Here is a 19,345-nt window from a genome sequence, read left to right as displayed (position 1 = left end):
CTAGATATAGTGCTCTTAGAACTTTGGAGTATTCTAATTCTTTTACTGTATCTAGTTATAAAGGTTGATTTATAAAAGAAGATTTATTTAACAAAAAATTATCTAATCATATATGCTTCTTTGAAATTTCCCCTTAAAATTGCTGTTAAGAGGATAATGCACATTTTCTCTTATCATTAAATTATGTTACATTTATTATTATTTTAAATTAACATTAGTTAATGTTGATTTAAAATTAAATGTATGCATAAGGAAAATAAGAAATGACCATAATACTGTTTTCTAGAGAAAATGTTGTGTGGAATTCAGGGGAATTATTTTAATTTGTACTCTTTCATGCTTTTTCATATACATATATATATATATATAAACTTAAAATATCTACTTTACAAAATTATGGCATATTCTGCATATTTGTATTTTTACTTTAATCCAGAAATGAACAGCAGTAATGTATCAAATTTTTGAGCATTCACACTTTTTTTTTATAAATACCTGTATCTAAGAATAGGCATATTTCCAAAGTTTTTTAGATATATATACATACTAAATTCCTCCTTAAGAGTGATTGCACAACTTTACATTTTGCCACCAGTGGTTAAGGAAATGAATCTCTGTCCACATATTCTCATGAAAATTAGATATCTTGTTTAGAGAAGCAGAACAAAATCGTAACAAATGAAACTTGAATTTAATTTTTGATGATCTCCATCTCACTGTTGCTTTAATATGCTTTTATTTATTTTGCCAAAGATGTTGGTACAAATACAGATTAGTAAAATTGCCCTTTCAGAAAGTCATAAAAATGATAAAATATAATCATATATAGAAATGAAAATTTCATTTTTAATGGAACTGAGATGTGACCCCTAACCCTACGCCATCTGCATATTGCAGTACAACACTGGACACAGTTGCAGACCATTTTCATAACTGAAATAGAGCAGTGTCACATGAAGTAAATTGGATAACTTTAAAGGATTCCATGAATACTCTTCTGTGGCAGTGGGCAAACCTGAAGGGATTGACATGCTTTGGGAAAGACAAAGAGCACTGCACTGGAAGCCATCCCCCTCCAGTGAATCAGCAATAAGAGAGGGATGGGAAGAGACTGAGATAGCATACAGTTCCAGCTGCCTTAGCTTGAAGTTCAAGTCGGTCAGGCTGTAGCCACAAGAATTTGGCCAAGTAACATCATCCTTCTGTGTTTAAATGTTCTCATCTGTAAAAATCCAATAATAAAAATAATCCCTAACTCACACAAATATTTTAAATATTCCATAAATTTATAATTGAAAATGATTTAGTATATATGGGAAAAATAAGTGATCAATAAATATCGCTACTACTACTATTAACATTTGCTCTCTCTAGTTTCTAATGTGGTAAAGCAAGGTAACTGGAACTAATTATGGAAAGTTTGGATACAAAACAAAATGCAATAATGAAATAAAAGAGACTAAAAGTTCAGAACCTAGAGGAAGCCAGGGATATCACTGCAGGAATGAATGGAAAGAATGGGTACTGACATGTTTGTGAATTAAATGATTGCTTTTCACCCTGAATGTGATGGGCTTAAATCTGTAGCTTTAGAGAAGCATGTTTCCCCAAGCATGTTTTACAAGCACAAACAGACAAAGTGAGTATCTTCAATATAACAGATATTTTAAAGAGAGAGAGAAAAATAAAATAAAATCTTATATTTTAGGCATGTTTTGACATTTATGAGAGGAAACACAAATAAACTCATAATCTAGGTGAAGGCCTTCATGATAACCAGTGAAAAGTAGAACAAACAAAATACATAAAGGGCTTACCTGTTAAAGACATATTGGACACATGCATTTACCCTGCCCCTTCCTTAAACCCCACTAAAGCGAAAAGGAGTTTTTAGCATGGCATTAACATACACACACAAACAGAACAGAAGAATAGTAATAACATTGGAAGTTGAATAGCAGATAGACAGCTGATTTAGCCACTAAAAAGCTGAATCCTTAACTGGCAATTGAGATAGGCTATAGGAAACTTGATACACACTACAGAACTACTCAAATGTTTTTGGAACTGCAAGTCCGAATACCTTAGGAAATGATATTAAGGGTGGGCCTAGGAAGAGAAGTGGTTGAAAATAAGTTGTATAAGTATGTATAAAACCCGATTTCCTCTCCTAATCGATTGTTTCTGTTGTAAATTAAACTTGGCACACTAGATATTGGGAAACAGGTTTACACAATCCAAGATGTTCATTAGAACCCAGGAGGGAATGAAACCACCCAAAAGAATCAAAACTAACCATGTTGACAGCAGGGTGTTCCCAGCAAACAACCCAGACAATTTACTCTCTGTGAAGACAGCAGGCCATAAGCTCCGTATGTGGTCATAGATGCTGGAATAAGCTGTCAGATGCTCAGTGCCTAATACGAAGGGGCACTAGACATGTGATGAAACAATTGAATATGGTAGATAGAGACATGGAAAAATTCAAAGTGCTAAAGCCTGAGGTCCCAAGGAATAGAGAGAGTGGAGAAAACAAAATGACAATATCCTCAGACAGGTGGGAGAAAATATTTCACCACAAAATAAGAACAGAGTGCTATTTAAAAAATAACACTCAGCAGATAACAGTTCTTGGAAGGTAAAAGCATGCTGAACCTATGTAAAAACTCAAAAGAAAGTTCACAAGATAAAATTCCAGAAATCACACAAAAACTAAAGTATAAACAAAAATGACAGGGAAATTTGAGAGATAAGAAATTCAATTAAAATAACAATATGGGTGATGCAATCTGAGTTCTGGTACAAATAAACATAGAAAATTGTGTTGAATAAATCACAAAACAATCCAAGAAAAATTCTCAGAATGATTTAAGTGGAGGTTCTGGACCAATATTTTAAAAAAATCTGGTTTCTTATATATAAAGAAGATGCAGAATGGCATGGTCCTACCTAGCAGCAATATTGGAGGTTGAAAGGCAATACAACAGTTACTTAAAAGGAGGAAAAGTGATTTCCAGCCTATAATTCTATACCCAGTCAGAACTATAAAATTGAGGTTTTTTTTTGGTTGAAGCCATTTCTTTCCTCCCTATTGTGAATTGTCCTTCCTAATGTGTGAAACAAACCACACTTTTAAAAAAAGAGACTCTAATCTCATCCCGAATGAAAATAATAGCCAGCCACAATCACAACCAAATTCATAAGGGGTAGTTGCCAAATACAGTGAACTTTCAGTCAGATCAAAAGATGGAACAACTGTGTACGCTTCCTCAAACTGTATTCTTCTTGAGAACCACTATTAGGTCAAATACCACTAGATTTTGAAGCAACCAATTCCCGACTGTCAGTGGTTTAACATCACATATGTGCTTTGCTCAGGCAAAGACCAAGGTAGATGAAACTGCTGGTTGTTTCCTTTTCTAGCTTCAACACGGGGCCCCAAACTGTCCCCACTAGTTTTTGAATCTAGACAGGAGTTAAGGGAAAAGAGAGTCTATATCATCCCCTCTTTGATGCTGCTGGCCCTGGACAGCTCTCTCTCACAGACTTCTCTCTTGGAGAAGGAGCAAACATCATTCTTGGATAATTGACCATTTCTTATAAAGCAAGTATAGCAACTGCCGGGCCATTACTGGTCCATGGCCTTTTAGGAATGGGGCCACACAGCAGGAGGTGAGCAGCGAGTAAGCGAAGCTCCATCTGTATTTATAGCCGCTCCCCATCGCTCACATTTCTGCCTGAGCTGCTCCTCCTGTCATATTGGTGGTGACATCAGATTCTCATAGGAATGCGAACCCTACTGTGAACTGCACATGCGAGGGAGGGATCTAGGTTGTATTCTCCTTATGAGAATCTAATGCCTGATGATCTGAGGAGGAGCTGAGGTGGTGATGCTCGCGCTGGGGAGCAGCTGCAAATACAGATTATCACTAGCAGAGAGGTTTGACGGCACAGAGACCATCATAAATCAATTGCTTATAGACTCATATCAAAACCCGATCAGTGAGTGTCAAGTGAAAACAAGCTCAGGGCTCCCACTGATTCTGCATTCTAGTGAGTTGTATGATTATTTCATTATATATTACAAAGGAATAATAACAGAAATAAAGTGCACAATAAATGCAATGTGCTTGAATCATCTGAAACCATCCCCACACCCAAGTCCATGGAAAGCTTGTCTTCCATGAAACCAGTCCCTGGTGCCAAAAAGGTTGGGGACTGCTGAATTATAGTATAAGACTTGTGCGTGTAATATAGTCATGAATGTCTAACTAGGGAGTAGAGAAAATGGCTTCTCCAGTGGGGTACACAATATCCCAGCAATTTGTTATCCAGTCAAGTTTCCATTATACTCCAAAAACATGTGTGCTTTTTCAAAGACTTTGAGACAATATTACATAAGTCAGTAAAGAAAACAGGAATTGAATGAATTTAACAGATTTTGGTAGAAAACCACAGAATCATGGCAGTAGTTTCAGAAATACCATTTGGCAACATTCAGTACACATTCATGGTAAATAGTAGGAATAGAAAACTTCCTTGATCTCATAAAGAGCATCTATTAGCATCCACAGCTAACGTAAAGAATGTAAATGACTGAATACTTTGCTCCTGTTACGGACTGCAGGCTTGTGTTCCCCCAAAATTCATGTTTTGAAACCTTAACTTTCAATAGGATGGTATCAGGAGTTGAAGCCTTTGGAAAGTAATTAGGGTTAGATTATGTATGAGGGTGGGGCCCTTATGGTGGGATTAATGCTCTTATACAAAAAGGAAGAGGCACGGGATCCCTCTCTCTGCTCTCCATCACATGAGCATACAGGAGATCTGCAAAGTAGGAAGAGTGCTGTCACCAGCCATCACATCTCCTGGTGTCTTGATCTTGAAGTTCCCAGCCTCTAGAAATGTCAGAAATACATGTTTGTGGTTTAAGCCACCTAGTCTATGGTATAGTTGTTATAGCCCCAAACTGAAGAAAACCACCCCTGAGATTAGGGATAACGCAAGGTTGTTTGCCTTCACTACTTCCAGTCAACATTTTACTAGAGTTCTTAGGTAGTGCAATAGGAAAAAGAATAATAATAAAGGGTATATATTTTTGAAAGGAAAAATAACCCTATTTCTTTAGTGATCTAACTCTCTACATAGAAAGTCCTAAGGAATCTCCATGAAGGCAATCCGGACTAATTAAGAGAGTCTAGCAAAGTCACAGGGAAAAAGGAAGATAAGATATTCATTTTCCCCAAATTGATCTGTAGATTCAGTGTAATCCCAATCAAAATTCTAGAAGACATTTTGTAGAAATTGATTCTCAAATTCATAAGGAGATGCAAATACCTAGAAGAGTCAAAGAGTTTTGAAAATTGAAAAAAAGAACAAGGTGAAGGGCTTACATTACTTTTTCTTAAGCGGCCAGATAGTAAATATTTCAGGCTTGTGGGGCATATGTTCTGTTGCAGCTACTTCACTCACCCTTTGCAGTGTGAAATCAGCATAGACAAACTATAAACAAATGGGAGTGGCTGTGTTCCAATAAAATATTTTTTTACAAACAGGTGGTTATACCATGGGCCGTCGTTTGCTGACCCCTCCTGTGGAGAAACATATCGTGTTTTTGGTATAAGGGTAGGCGTATAGGACAGTGGAGCACAATAGATGAGAAGTAGACCCACGTGCTCTTGCCCAAATTATTATCCACAAAGGTGCTAAGGCCTTTGAAAAGTAAAGAATGATCTCTTCATCAAATGATGCAAGAAGATTGGATTTCCACGTGGGAATTGACCCTTATTCCAAAAACATGAATTAGAGCATAGTCAAGGCTAAACATAAAATTTCTAGTAGGGGACTTGGAGAAACCACATTAATGATCCACAAGCCTGTGAAGAGATGTTCAACATCATTAATCACCCAAGAACTGCGAATTAAAACCTCAGTGAGATCTCGGTACAGACTGACAAGAATGCATGCAATGCAAAAGATTGACAATACCAAATACAGGCAAGAATGTGGAGCAACTGACATTCTTATTAGTTCTTGGAGAAAAAGCAGAATGATCAAACTACTTTAGAAAGTATTCTGGAACTTTTGTACTACTTTACACATATACAAGTATCATGTGGATCAGGTTTTCCAATTCTAAGTAACCAAGAAAGAATGAAAGACTATAACTGCCCAAAGACCTGTACATGGATATTCATAGCCACTATATTTACAATAACTAAGGTGATTAAATAATCCAAAGGATCATCAACAGTTAAATGTATAAACAAACCGTTTTGTGTTTCTAAAATGGCACACTTCGTAGCAATAAAAACAAATGGATCACTAATAATCACAGCAACACAGATGTGTGCTGAGTGAAAGAAGCCAGATATAGAAGAAGACATGCAATATGATTCCATTTGTGTGAAATTCTAGGGTAAGTTATTGTAACCTATGGTGAGAGAAAGCAGATCACTGGTTGCCTTGAGACTTGTAGGCTATTAACTTGGAAGAGGGTGATGGAAACATTATTTATTTTAGTGATGGAAATGGTTGCATGGGTGTAAATATTGCTACCAGTTCATGTAACTTTATTCTTAAAATAGATGCATTTTATTGAGGGTAGGCCACAGTAAAGTTAATATAAATAATTACAAGTACAAAAATGATGATAAAATAGAGGTAACGTTAGGGGGAAAGTCGATGGGAATTTGTTTAGCTTGAAGGTTGGGGTGAGGGACCAAGAGGAAGGTTTTCAGAGGAAGGAACAAGGATTCTCCCTCATTTCAGTAACTTTTTTAGAGGATTCTAATTCTCAAGATTATAAGGTGAAAGCTTCTGATTTGTTCCTAAAATTTTCATACAGAATCTCACCAGCTTATTTACTCAGTGGGCATCAATCCTCTTATTTCTCTAATATCTATAGCTTTATGTATTTGTATATGTATCTACCACCTAACTATCTATATACCTATATCTCTCTATCTTTCTGTCTGTGTATCTATCTATAACTCTGTATGTGTGTGTGTGTGTGTGTGTGTGTATCTGTATGTATATAATTATATAATGTACTTGATAATTACAAACAATGTAAAATTTTTAGAATTTTTATTTAATTCATGTTCTCTGTTTTGCAGAAAAATTCTGGTGTGCTGTTGAAAAGAGTTCTGAAAATACAAGTCATTATGGATAAAGCCTTGGTATGCATTATTGATATATTGTATCTTTTTTGTATTTAAATTGAAAGGGGACGTGTAAAAGAATCTTTGTTTGCAATGCAGATATACGTCACTCTGTTCAAAATCTGTATCTCAGTATAGCAGTACATAAAAAATGTTGTCAGTTGCCTTTCCATTGGCATGGGGGAATCAATACCAATATTTATTAGAAAGAATGTAAAACTTCATATATAAGGGAGGATTGTATTGCACTGTAACCTATTGGATTATAACTAGTTGCATATACTTCTGGATCCACCCAAAATTGTGGTGAAACTCTTCCTTAAATCAATTTCCATTTTAAAATAAGCTATTTCATTTATTACTCAATTGAAGATCCTTTTATTAAATACTATCTTTTATAAGATTATTTTATGCTGTGTAATTGCTTGGGTTCTCTGTTGGAAATTCCATTTTTAAAAAATAGGAAGAATAATTCATAGGAACATATTTGATTACGGAACTTTTTGTTTATACAATTAGTTTTAGCAAAAACTTATGGGCAGGCAGCAAGTTAACGAAAAAACTTGCTTTGTCCATTATCACTAGTAATTTTGTATAAGTCTCTCAATGAGTTTCATGATGTTCTAGATTTTTTGCATAAAAGGAAATATTCAGATCTTTAAATAGTTTTTATAAAAGTATTAACAGGAAATAATGATATGACACTAGCTCTGGGACCCCTGGGCCCTGCAACCAGACTCCAGGACCCAGCTCTGCCTACCAGTAGACTGGCAGGAACCCCCCTGGCTTCACCCACCAGTGGGAGGGCTACAGTCCTGGAGTCTTCTGGACCTTGACTCCATACAGCAGTGAGCCAGCACTACCCCAGAGCCCCCTGGAGTTTCACAGTCAGCTGCTTTATGACCTGGTCCTGAAAACCAGCAGCTGGCAGCCTGTGCCTGAGGCAGCACTGGCAACCACCTGAACCAGGGGCCAAGAAAGCCCACCAGACTTCCCACATAGTCAGCCTGCCACAACAGGAAGACCCACACAGCCCACATTGGGGAATGACTAGAGTCTATATCACAGGTGAAGAGAGTGGAGAATGCTGCTGGAACACACAGGAGGTCTTCTGCAAAAGGCCACTCTCCAGCATTAGGAAACACAACCAACTTATCAGGTACGTAAACATACAAATACTAACTTAGGCAAAATGAGGCTACAGAGGAACACGTTCCAGATGGAGGAACAAGAGCAAAGCCCACAAGAAGATCTAAGTGAACTGGAGATAGGCAACATACTTGAGAAAGAGGTCAGGGTAGTGCTCGTAAAGATGATCAAAGAACTTGGCAGAAGAATGGATGCACAGAGCAAGATGTCAGAAATTTTAAGCAAAGAGTTAGAAAATATAAAGAATGACCAAACATAGATGAAGAATACGATAGCTGAAATGAAAAATACACTAGAAGTAATCAATAGTAGACTAAATGATACAGAAGAATGGATCAATGAGCTGGAAGACAGAGTAATGGAAATTACAGATGTGGAACAGGAAAAAGAATGAAAGGAAATGAGGACTGTTTAAGAGACCTCTGGGACAACATCAAGCACACTAATACTTGCATTTTAGGGGTCCCAGAAGGAGAAGAGAGAGAGAGAGAAAGGAACGGAAAACATATTTGAAGACATAATAGCTGAAAACTTCCCTCACATGGGAAATGAAACAGATATCCAGATCCAGGAAGCCCAGAAAGTCCATATAGGATTAACCCAAAGATGAACATACCAAAACATATAGTAATAAAAATGACAAAAATTAAAGATGAAAAGAGAATATTGAAAGCAGGAAAAGGAAAACAACAAATAACATAAAAAGGAATTCCCATAAGGCTATCAGCTGACTTTTCAGCAGTAACTCTGCAGTCCAGAAGGGAGTGGCACAATATACTTAACGTGTTGAAAGTGAAAAACCTACAACCAAGAATACAGTACGCAGCAAGGCTCTCATTCAAATTTGATACAGGGATCCAAATCTATACAGATAAGCAAAACCTAAAAGAGTTCAGCAACACAAAACCAGTGTTACAAGTAATGTCAAAACAATTTTGCTAAGAAAAAAGCCAGGTCCAAAAACTGGAAACATAAAAATTATGAAAGAAAAAAGCTCACTAGTAAAAGCAAACATACAGTAAAAGTAGGATATCATCTCACATGCAAAGCTGGAAGGAAGGTTAAAAGACTTATGTCTTTTAACAAAGTCACCTATATCCAGAATAAGGAATAAGGAGATACATAAAGCAATTAGATGTAAAATGAGATATTAAAAACAGTGATTGTGAGGGGAGGAGAGTATTCATGCATGGTTGTTAAAATGTATTTGAAATTAAGAGATCAGCAACTTAAAACAGTCATTCATATCTATATATCTATATCTTTATAAAAACCTCACAGTAACTGCAAACCAAAAACCTATACTAGATACACACACACAAAAGTAAAAGGAATCCAAACATAACACTAAAGATAGTCTTCAAATCATATGAAAAGGGAACAAAAGAAGAAGAAAGGAACAAAAAAGACTTATAAAAACAAGTCCAAAGCAATTAGCAAAATGGAAATGAGAACACACATATCAATAATTACTTTAAATGTAATTATTGGCTCCAATAAAGAAAGAAATAGAGCGGTTGAATAGATACAAAAACAAGACCTGTATGGCCTGAAAGACTCTCACTCCAGATCTAAAGACACACAGACTGAAAGGGAGAGGATGGAAAAAGGTATTCCATGCAAAAGGAAATCAAAAGAAAGACAGATTAGACATACTTATATCTGACAAAATAGTTTTTAAAAAGGGACTGTTACAAGAGACAAAGAAGGACACTACATAATGATCAAGGCATCAATCCAAAAAAAAAGATGTATCAATTGTACATATACACGCACCCAGCATGGGAGCACCTCAATCTGTAAAGCAAATATCAATGGACATAAAGGGAGAAATTGACAGTAACACAATAACAGTAGGCAATTTAATGCCCCACTTGCATTAGTGAACAGATCATCCAGACAGAAAATCCGTAAGGAATCAAAGGCCTTGAGTGACACATTTGACCAAATGGATATATTGGTCATTCCATCCAAAAGCTGCAGGATGCACATTCTTTTCAATTGCACATGGCACATTGTACAGGATAGATCACATGCTAGACTATAAAACGAGCCTCGGTAAATCTGAGAAAATTGAATTCATATCAAGCATCTTTTCTGACCACAATGCTATGAGACTAGAAATGAACTACAAGAAAACTACTGCAAAGGACCCCCAGACACATGGAGGCTACACAATATGCTACTAAGCAACCAATGGGTCACTGTAAAACCAAAGAGGAAATAAAAACTTCCTGGAGACAAATGAAAAGCAAAACACAGTGATCCAAAAATCTGAGACAGAGCAAAAGCAATTCTAAGAGGGAGGTTTATAGAGACACTAGCTTGTCTCAGGAAACAAGAAAAATCTCAAACAATTTAACCTTACAGCCAAGGGAATTAGTAAAAGAAGAACAAATAAAACTCAAAATGAGTAGAAGGAAAGAAAGCATAAGGAGAACAGAAGAGAAATAAATGAAATAGGTATAAAAGAACAACAGAAAAGACCAATGAAACTAAGAGCTGAATCTTTGAAAAGGTAAACAAAATTGATAAAACTTTAGGCAGACTCATCAAGGAAAAGGAGAGAGGGCCCATATCAGTACAATCAGAAATGAAAGAGGAGAAGTTACAACTGACACCACAGAAATACAAAAGATCATAAGAGACTACAGTGAACAACTGTATGCCAATAAAATGTACAACCTAGAAGACATGGACAAATTCTTAAAAATGTTCAATCTCCCAAGACTGAACCAGGAAGAAATAGAAAATAAGAACAGAACAATTGCCATTAATTAATTTGAATCAGTAATTTTTAAACTCCCAGCAAACAAAAGTCCAGGACCAGATGGCTTCACAGGTGAATTCTGCCAAACAGTTAAGAGAAGAGTTAGCATCTATTCTGCTCAAACGATTCCACGAAATTGGAGAGGAAGGGACCCTTCTGAACTTATTCTGCGAGAACAACATCACCCTGGTATGAAAACCAGACAAAGATATCACAAAAAAGGAAAATTACAGGCCAATACCACTGATAGACATAGATGCAAAAGTGCTCAACAAAATATTAGCAAACCAATTCCAACAAGGCATTAAAAGGATCATACACCATGATTAAGTGGAATTTATCCCAGGGATGCAAGGATTTTTCAATATCCACCAAAAAAATCAGTGTGTTACACCTACAGATAGCCAACAGCCACATAAAAAAACAGATGTTCATCTCAATAGATGCGGAAAAAGCTTTTGACAAAATACAACCTCCATTTATGAGAAAATCTCTCCAGAAAGGGGGCATGGAGGGAACATACCTCAACATAATAGAGCTCATATAGCACAAACCCACAGCTAACATAATACTTAATGGTGAAAAGCTGAAAGCACTTCCTCTAAGATCAGGAACAAGACAAGCATGTCCTTGCTCACAACTTTTATTCCACATAGTATTAGAAGTCCTTGCCGCAGCAATCAGGCAAGAAAAAGAAATCAAATGAATCCAACTTGGATAGGAAGAAGTAGAATAGTCACTGTTTGCAGATGACATGATACTATGCATAGAAAATCCTAAAGACACCGCCAAAAACTAGGAGAGCTCATCGATGTATTTCATAAAGTTTCTGGATGCAAAATTAATATACAGAAATCAGTTGCATTTCTATAGACTAACAGTGAACTATCAGAAGGAAAAATTAAGAAAACTATCTCATTTTACCACTACATCAAAAAGAATACTCCCTAGGAATAAATCTAACTGAGGAGGTGAAAGACCTGTACACAAACAGATGGAAACATACACTGTTTCCATAGATTGGAGGAATTACTATTGTTAAAATGACCATACTACCCAAGGCAATCTACAGATTCAATGTAATCCCTATCAAAATACCAATGGCATTTTTCACAAAACTAGAACAAATAATTCTAAAGTTTGTATGGAAACACATAAGACTGCGAATAGCCAAAGCAGTGCTGAGGAAGAAGAACAGAGAAAGGCATCACACTCCCTGACTGTAGACTATACCACAAATCTGCAGTAATCAAAATAGTATGATACAGGAACAAAAACAGACACATAGATCACTGGAAGAGAATAAAGAGCCCAGAAATAAACTCATGCACTTATGGTCAATTAATCTACAACAAAAGAGGCAAGAATATACAATGGAGAAAAAAAACAGTCTTTTCAATAAGTGGCGCTGGAAAACAGGACAGCTACATGTAAAAGACTGAAATTAGAACATTTTCTCACACCATATAGGAAAATAAACTCACAATGGATTAAAGACTTCATGTAAGGCAGGAGAGCGTAATACTCCTAGAAGAAAATATAGGCAGAACACTCTTTGTCATAAATCATAGCAATGTTTTTTTGTTTTGTTTTGGTTTGGTTTTTTTCATCTGTCTCCTCAGGCAAAGAAAACAAAAGAAAAAAATAAACAAATGGTCCCTAATTAAACTTAAAAGCTTTTGCCCACCAAAGGAAACCATAAACAAATGTAAAGTGAACCTACTGAATGGGAGAAAATAGTTGCAAATTATATGACTGATAAAGGGTTAACATCCAAAGTATATAAATAGCTCATACAACTCAATATCAAAACACAACCCAATTAAAAAATGGGCAAAAGAACTGGATAGACATTTTTTCCCAAGAAGACATGCAGATGGCCAACAGTCACATGAAAAGATACTCAACATCACTGATTATCAGATAAATGCAAATCAAAACCACAATGAGATGTCACCTCACACCTATCAGAATGGCTATCATCAAAAAGGCCACAAATAACAAATGTGGTTAAAAAGGAACCCTTGTACACCTGTTAGAGGGAATGTAAATTGATGTAACCACTGTAGAAAACAGTATGGCGGTTCCTCAAAAAATTAAAAATAGAACTAACATATAATGCGGCAATTATACTCCTGGGTATATATTTGAAAAAAATGAACATACTAATTGGAAACATACATGCACCCCAGTGTTCATAGCAGTGTTATTTACAATAACCAAGGTATGGAAGCTACCTAAATACCAATAAACATATGAATGGATAAAGATGTGATACACATACGCACGCGCGCGCGCACACACACACACACACACAATGGAATACTACTCATAAAAAGTAATGAAATTTTACCATTTGCAACAGGATGGATAAACTTGGAGGCTCTGTTATGCTAAGTGAAATAAGTCACGGGGAGAAAGACAAATATGTATGATACCATTTATATGTGGTATCTAAAAAATAAAGGAAACTAGGAATATAACAAAAATGTAACAGACTCACAGATATAGAGAATAAAGTAGTGGTTACCATTGGGAAAAGGGAATGGGGAGTGGCACAATAGAGGTAGGGATTCAGAGGTATCCACCATTACGTATAAAGCAAATAAGCTACAAGGATATATTGCACAACACAGGGAATATAGCCAATATTTTATAACAACTATAAATGAAGTATAACCTTTAAAAATCGTGAGTCACTGTGATGTACATCTGTACCTTATATAATATTGTACATCAACTACACTTCAATAATATATTTTTTAAAATGTAAATGTTTCATCAGTAAAATCCTGTGTAACCCCTTGTGATATTATTGTAGTCTGTCTTATTTCTTCTTGTGTAATCAACCACAAAATAAATTATTTTACATTAAATACCCAATTGTTGTTTAAAGAAATTAAGGAAAGGAAAAACGTATTTCATATTTACTATTTCCAAACTCTACATTTCTTCTCCTTCTCACAGGTTGGTTTTTCTGATATTTCTGTTTAACCTGTAGTAATTCATTTGAATTCAGTTTTTGTTCATCTGAAAGTATCTTTATTTTGTCTCTTTTTAAATATTCTATTTGGAAACAGAGGAATAGGAATAATACAAAGAACAGCTATATTCTTTCTACTCAGATTTATTAATACTGTTTCCCTTTATTACTTGTTCTGTCTCCATGTGAAAGTAAGTTGTAAATTGCATTTGTAGCTTTTTTTTCAGTGTACATTTACATAGAATAAGATCATGTATATCCACAATCAAGTTATCCATCTAAGTAAAAATAACATCATTGAAATACTTTTTATCAAGTTTACAATCAAGTTTACTTGATTGCATTGTGATTGGACGATGTGAGCTAAGTGATACTGTGTTTTATATTCCAATGTTTTATGGCCTAATGTGAGTCAATTTATATAAAACTTTCAGGTATACTTTAAAAATATCCCTCTCATTTTTTATACAAGCTTGTATATGTGCATATTATATCAAAGCTTGCTCGAGTTTTTAAAACCTTTAATATTTTTGCTGTAAATTTGCTGCTTGTTGTAAATTTGTCAGCTTGAGCTATTAACGATTATGAGAACTATGTAAAAATCCCTCACTGTGATTGTAATTTTCTATATCTAAACCTGTTAAATTATATATGTGTGTGTGTGTATATATAGTTGCTGTACCATTAATTATAAGTAAGCTTAGAAATATGTGTGCACACAAAATTAGAAATGTTTCAGTGAAAATGTTATGATTTTCTTCCCTTGAATGAAGACATGTTCTTGATATTGTTCACTATGTAGTGCTCAGAACTCTGTGTTTAGAAAGTACATGTATTTCTCCAGGATATATAGTCATGTTGTCTTATGGGAATGAAGACAAAAGAGTTGAGCAGGCAAAAAAGACTTAGGAGTTTCATCACCATCACATTTTAATATGTAATGTCCCTAGGCTTAAATCTAGAACTTACTAAGCATGTGATAAGTCTTAATTCTGCTTTTGTCCTTTCACTTGAGCACTGCATTATTTTAACATTTTTATACCCATTGAAACGTGGTAGTTTAGTCATTTTTATTAGTGATTAAAAAACAAAATTTGCCTTTCAGTATGATTATATGGGCTCTGAAGTGGTACTTGCATCTGAGAAAGTTGTCCATATCTTTAGTCTCATCAACACTGTATTTGTTTCATATTTAAATAAGAAACATTTGTATTAATACAGTAGCATTGTTTGAATAAATAGCATATGCACTTTTATAAACTATATGGTCCTACCAACTAGTTTCTTCCACCGATGGATTTCATCTCTAAAAATTAGTAAATCGAATATATTAGCATTACATAGAGAGATATAGTGTTATATTTATGATTACCTAAAACCATATATCATGTATCTTCTGTTTTCAGATGTATTCTCAGCTTAAAGTGTTGGTTACATTAACTTCTCTGGAGCTCTGGTCAGATCAAAATACGATTTCAACTAATGGGGATGCTAATGAAGTTCTACAAAGATTTGTGTCATGGAGAGAAAAATTTTTATTTCAGAGGTCCCATGATATGGCATACTTATTAATGTAAGTAATTTATTTTCATTGGTATAAAGTTTATCAAATTACTTGTAAGTTAACCATCAAAATTATATACAAAATTTATTATTTATGATGACAAGACATCTCAAAAATAGATTATGTGGGTACTGTTGGCAAAATGCAAGCTATAAAAATCTAATAAAATGTAAGACACGAAAGCATGGTAGGCCATTATCCTCAGAGTGGGCTGCTTACCTATGGAAATTTAAAGAACTGATAATATGGAAAGCCTCAGGAAAACATAGGGCCTCTATGGTTTTAAAGATTTTCTCAGAGGTAGATAATTGAAACCAGCATTTTAACATTAAATAAAGCATACATTAGTTAACAGAATGCAATAATTGCATGTAAAGCTGGTTACACTGGAAAACATAAGTATGGTAATGTGGGGACCTAATGGTATTTCTATCCTGACCTAAGGCGTAGCTGTTTAAGTGCTTGCACTGTAACTGTCACGAGTCTTTATATACATTTTTATTTTACTAGTTTGATTATTTTCGATGGAAAAAACAGAAACACGATTCTGAAGATCTTAAGCAATATGGAATATATTTATGAATCTCTGGGTGTCTCTGTAGAATTTAAGGTCAGGCTTGGGGATGGAGGAGCAGCATTAACTAAGGACTGAAATGTGTGAGGACACAATATATCCCATCTCTCTTTTTCCTAGTGACTGTGCTGCATATTGTCTTTCTCATTCTGTCCTCCAATCCAACACTTTTCATGCAGTCTAAGGTTTTACAACCTGCGAATCATGGCAGTAATCTACCCTGACTTTTATGTCTTTGCATTATATCCATCCAGTGTTGACAACAGTGGTGATTAATTTCTGGAAGGATTAGGCACTGCTGGATTTTAAGCTGTGTATCATACGATGCTAAAGTTGCCTTTAGAACTTAATTTTGTAGGCACCGTGGGAGATTACCCAAATACAAAATGATTGAAAGCATTAGACATGATACATAATATTCATGTCTAAAAGAAAGCAGCAGCATTATTGAGGAATCCAATTCTTAAAAGATCATTAAGTTTTTAAAAATTTAAAGTGCGTTTATCCACAAGAAAAATTTTATTATTTAGTTATAGGGACCATCCTAATTATGTAGGAGCAACATATCATGGAATGGCATGCGATCCAAAGTTTGCTGCAGGAATTGCTCTGGTATGCATTTTATTCCCATCTCTCCAGTAACTATATCACAGTTTGAAATTTAATATCCACTTCAAGGAACAGAAGTACATATAGTATATCTACCATTTTACTAAATTAATATTTTTATAGTGCTTTATTTTTTTATTTTTAATTTTTTTGCGGTACACAGGTCTCTCACTGTTGTGGCCTCTCCCGTTGCGGAGCACAGGCTCCGGACGCGCAGGCTCAGCGGCCATGGCTCACGGGCCCAGCCGCTCCGCGGCATGTGGGATCTTCCCGGACCGGGGCACGAACCCGTGTCCCCTGCATCGGCAGGCGGACTCTCAACCACTGCGCCACCAGGGAAGCCCTATAGTGCTTTATTTTTTACTTTAATCCTCAAATGTTATCATTTTTAAACGGCTTTTTATTGTGGTAAAATACATATCCCATAAAATTGACCATCTTAACAATTATAAGTGCACTGTGCAGTAGTGTTGTCTATTTACGTTGTTGTGAAACAGATGTTTAGAACTTTCACCTTGCTTAAATGAAAAGTCTGTACCCTTTGACCAACGAGGCCCCATATTCCACACCTCTACCCTCTGGCAACCACCATTCTACTGCCTGCTTCTGTGAGTATGATATTTTTAGATCCCGCATATAGGGTGGATCATACAATATTTGTCTCTCTGTGTCTGGCTTATTTCTCTTAAAATAATACATCCAGGTTCATCCATATTTTTGAAATGGTGGGATTTCATTCTATGTATTGCTGAATAATATTTCATGATACTTATATACATATATATTTATATGAATTATATATATAAATCCTATCATAGTATACATTTATCCATATACAGAAACATTCTCTTTATGCATTCATATGTCAATGACCACTTAGTCTGGTTCCATATCTTGGCTATTATGAATAATGCTACACTTTACATGGGAGATGGGAGTGCAGATATCCCTCTGAGATAGAGTTCAGTTACTTTGTACATTTACCCAGAAGTGGGTTTGCTGGATCATATGGTATTTCTGTTTTAATATTATGAGGAATCATTATACTGATGTCCATAGTGGTTGCACCATTTTATAATCCCACCAGCATTTCACAGAATATATTTTATTCATTACATCCTCACTAACAGTTGTTTTTTTTGTTGTTGTTAGCTATCGTAATAGGTATGAGGTGATATCACATTGTGGTTTTGACTGTATTTTTATTTTTATTTTTTTTGTGGTATGCGGGCCTCTCCCATAGCGGAGCACAGGCTCCGGACGCGCAGGCTCAGCGGCCATGGCTCATGGGTCCAGCCGCTCCGCGGCACGTGGGATCCTCCTGTACCAGGGCACAAACTCGTGTCCCCTGCATCGGCAGGCAGACTCCCAATCACTGCGCCACCAGGGAAGCCCCTTGACTGTATTTTTATGATCACTAGTGATACTGAGCATCTATTCATATGCTTTTTGGTGTTTTGTATATCATCTCTGGAGAAATATTTATTCAAGACCTTAGCCCATTTTTTAATTGGATTATTTGATTTTCTTGTTGGTGAGCTATAGGAGTTCCTTTTTTTTTTGTCACTTTGCATTGCCTTCATCCAGTTCCCCCTCCTCTCAACCCCCGCTCCCAGTACCCACAAGTCTAGTCTCTTTTGTATGAGTTTATTTGTTTGTTTTGAATTATAATTGACCTACAACACTATGTTAGTTTCTTTAACACAACGTAGTAATTCGATATTTCTATACACTTCAAAATGATCACCACAATAGCTCTAGAAATGACATGTCACCATACAAAGATACTACATAGTCATTGACTGTATTCCCCAAACTACATTTTGTGCTCGTGACTCATTTATTTTGCAGTTGGAAGTTGTATCTCTTAATCTATTTCACCTTTTTCTTTCCTTACCCAAACCCCTCCACTCTGGCTGCCACCTGTTTGTCCTCTGTATCTGTAACTCTGTTTCAGCAATTTTTTTAATAATAATTCTTTTCTTAAAAAATATTTACTTATTAGGTTGCACTGGGTCTTAGTTGTGGCAGGCAGGCTCCTTAGTTGTAGCCCCCGGGGTCCTTAGTTGCAGCTTGCCAGCTCCTTAGTTGCGGCACACAGGCTCCTTAATTGCGGCATTCGAACTCTTAGTTGCAGCATGCATGTGATATCTAGTTCCCTGACCATAGATTGAACCGGGCCCCTTGCATTGGGAGCCCAGGGTCTTATCCACTGTGCCACCAGGGAAGTCCCTGTTTCTGCTTTGTTATGCTTTTTCATTTGTTTTTAGATTCCACATATAAGTTAAATTGTACAGTATTTGTGTTTCTCTGTCTGACATGTTATACTTACTATTATATGCTCTAGGTCCATCCATGTTGTCTCAAATGGCAAGATGTCCTTTATTATGGCGGTGTAGTATTCCAGTGTGTGTGTGTGTGTGTGTGTGTGTGTGTGTGTGTGTGTACGTACATATATTTATTCTTTATCCATTCTTTTATTGATGGACACTTAGGCTGCTTCCATACCTTGACTATCATAAATAATTCAGCA

At 35.8% G+C, this 19,345-nt stretch overlaps 1 protein-coding gene across 1 annotated transcript in view; it reads left to right on the top strand.

Moving 5' to 3' along the window:
* LOC111173536 (A disintegrin and metallopeptidase domain 3-like) overlaps nt 1-19,345 on the top strand; it is a 110,365-nt gene that overhangs the window by 28,744 nt on the left and 62,276 nt on the right. The window contains 4 exon segments of the mRNA XM_089903783.1: nt 7,119-7,181; nt 15,171-15,242; nt 15,472-15,638; nt 16,734-16,815. Coding sequence (XP_089759909.1) covers nt 7,119-7,181; nt 15,171-15,242; nt 15,472-15,638; nt 16,734-16,815 — 384 coding nt within the window.

Source organism: Delphinapterus leucas, chromosome 21 (genome assembly GCF_059928025.1).
Source record: "Delphinapterus leucas isolate spDelLeu-1000000601 "Yukka" chromosome 21, BTC_Dleu_Yukka2, whole genome shotgun sequence".
Taxonomy (NCBI): Eukaryota; Metazoa; Chordata; class Mammalia; order Artiodactyla; family Monodontidae; genus Delphinapterus; species Delphinapterus leucas.
Note: the sequence above shows the minus strand (reverse complement) of the source record. Positions and strands in the feature narration are given on the sequence as shown.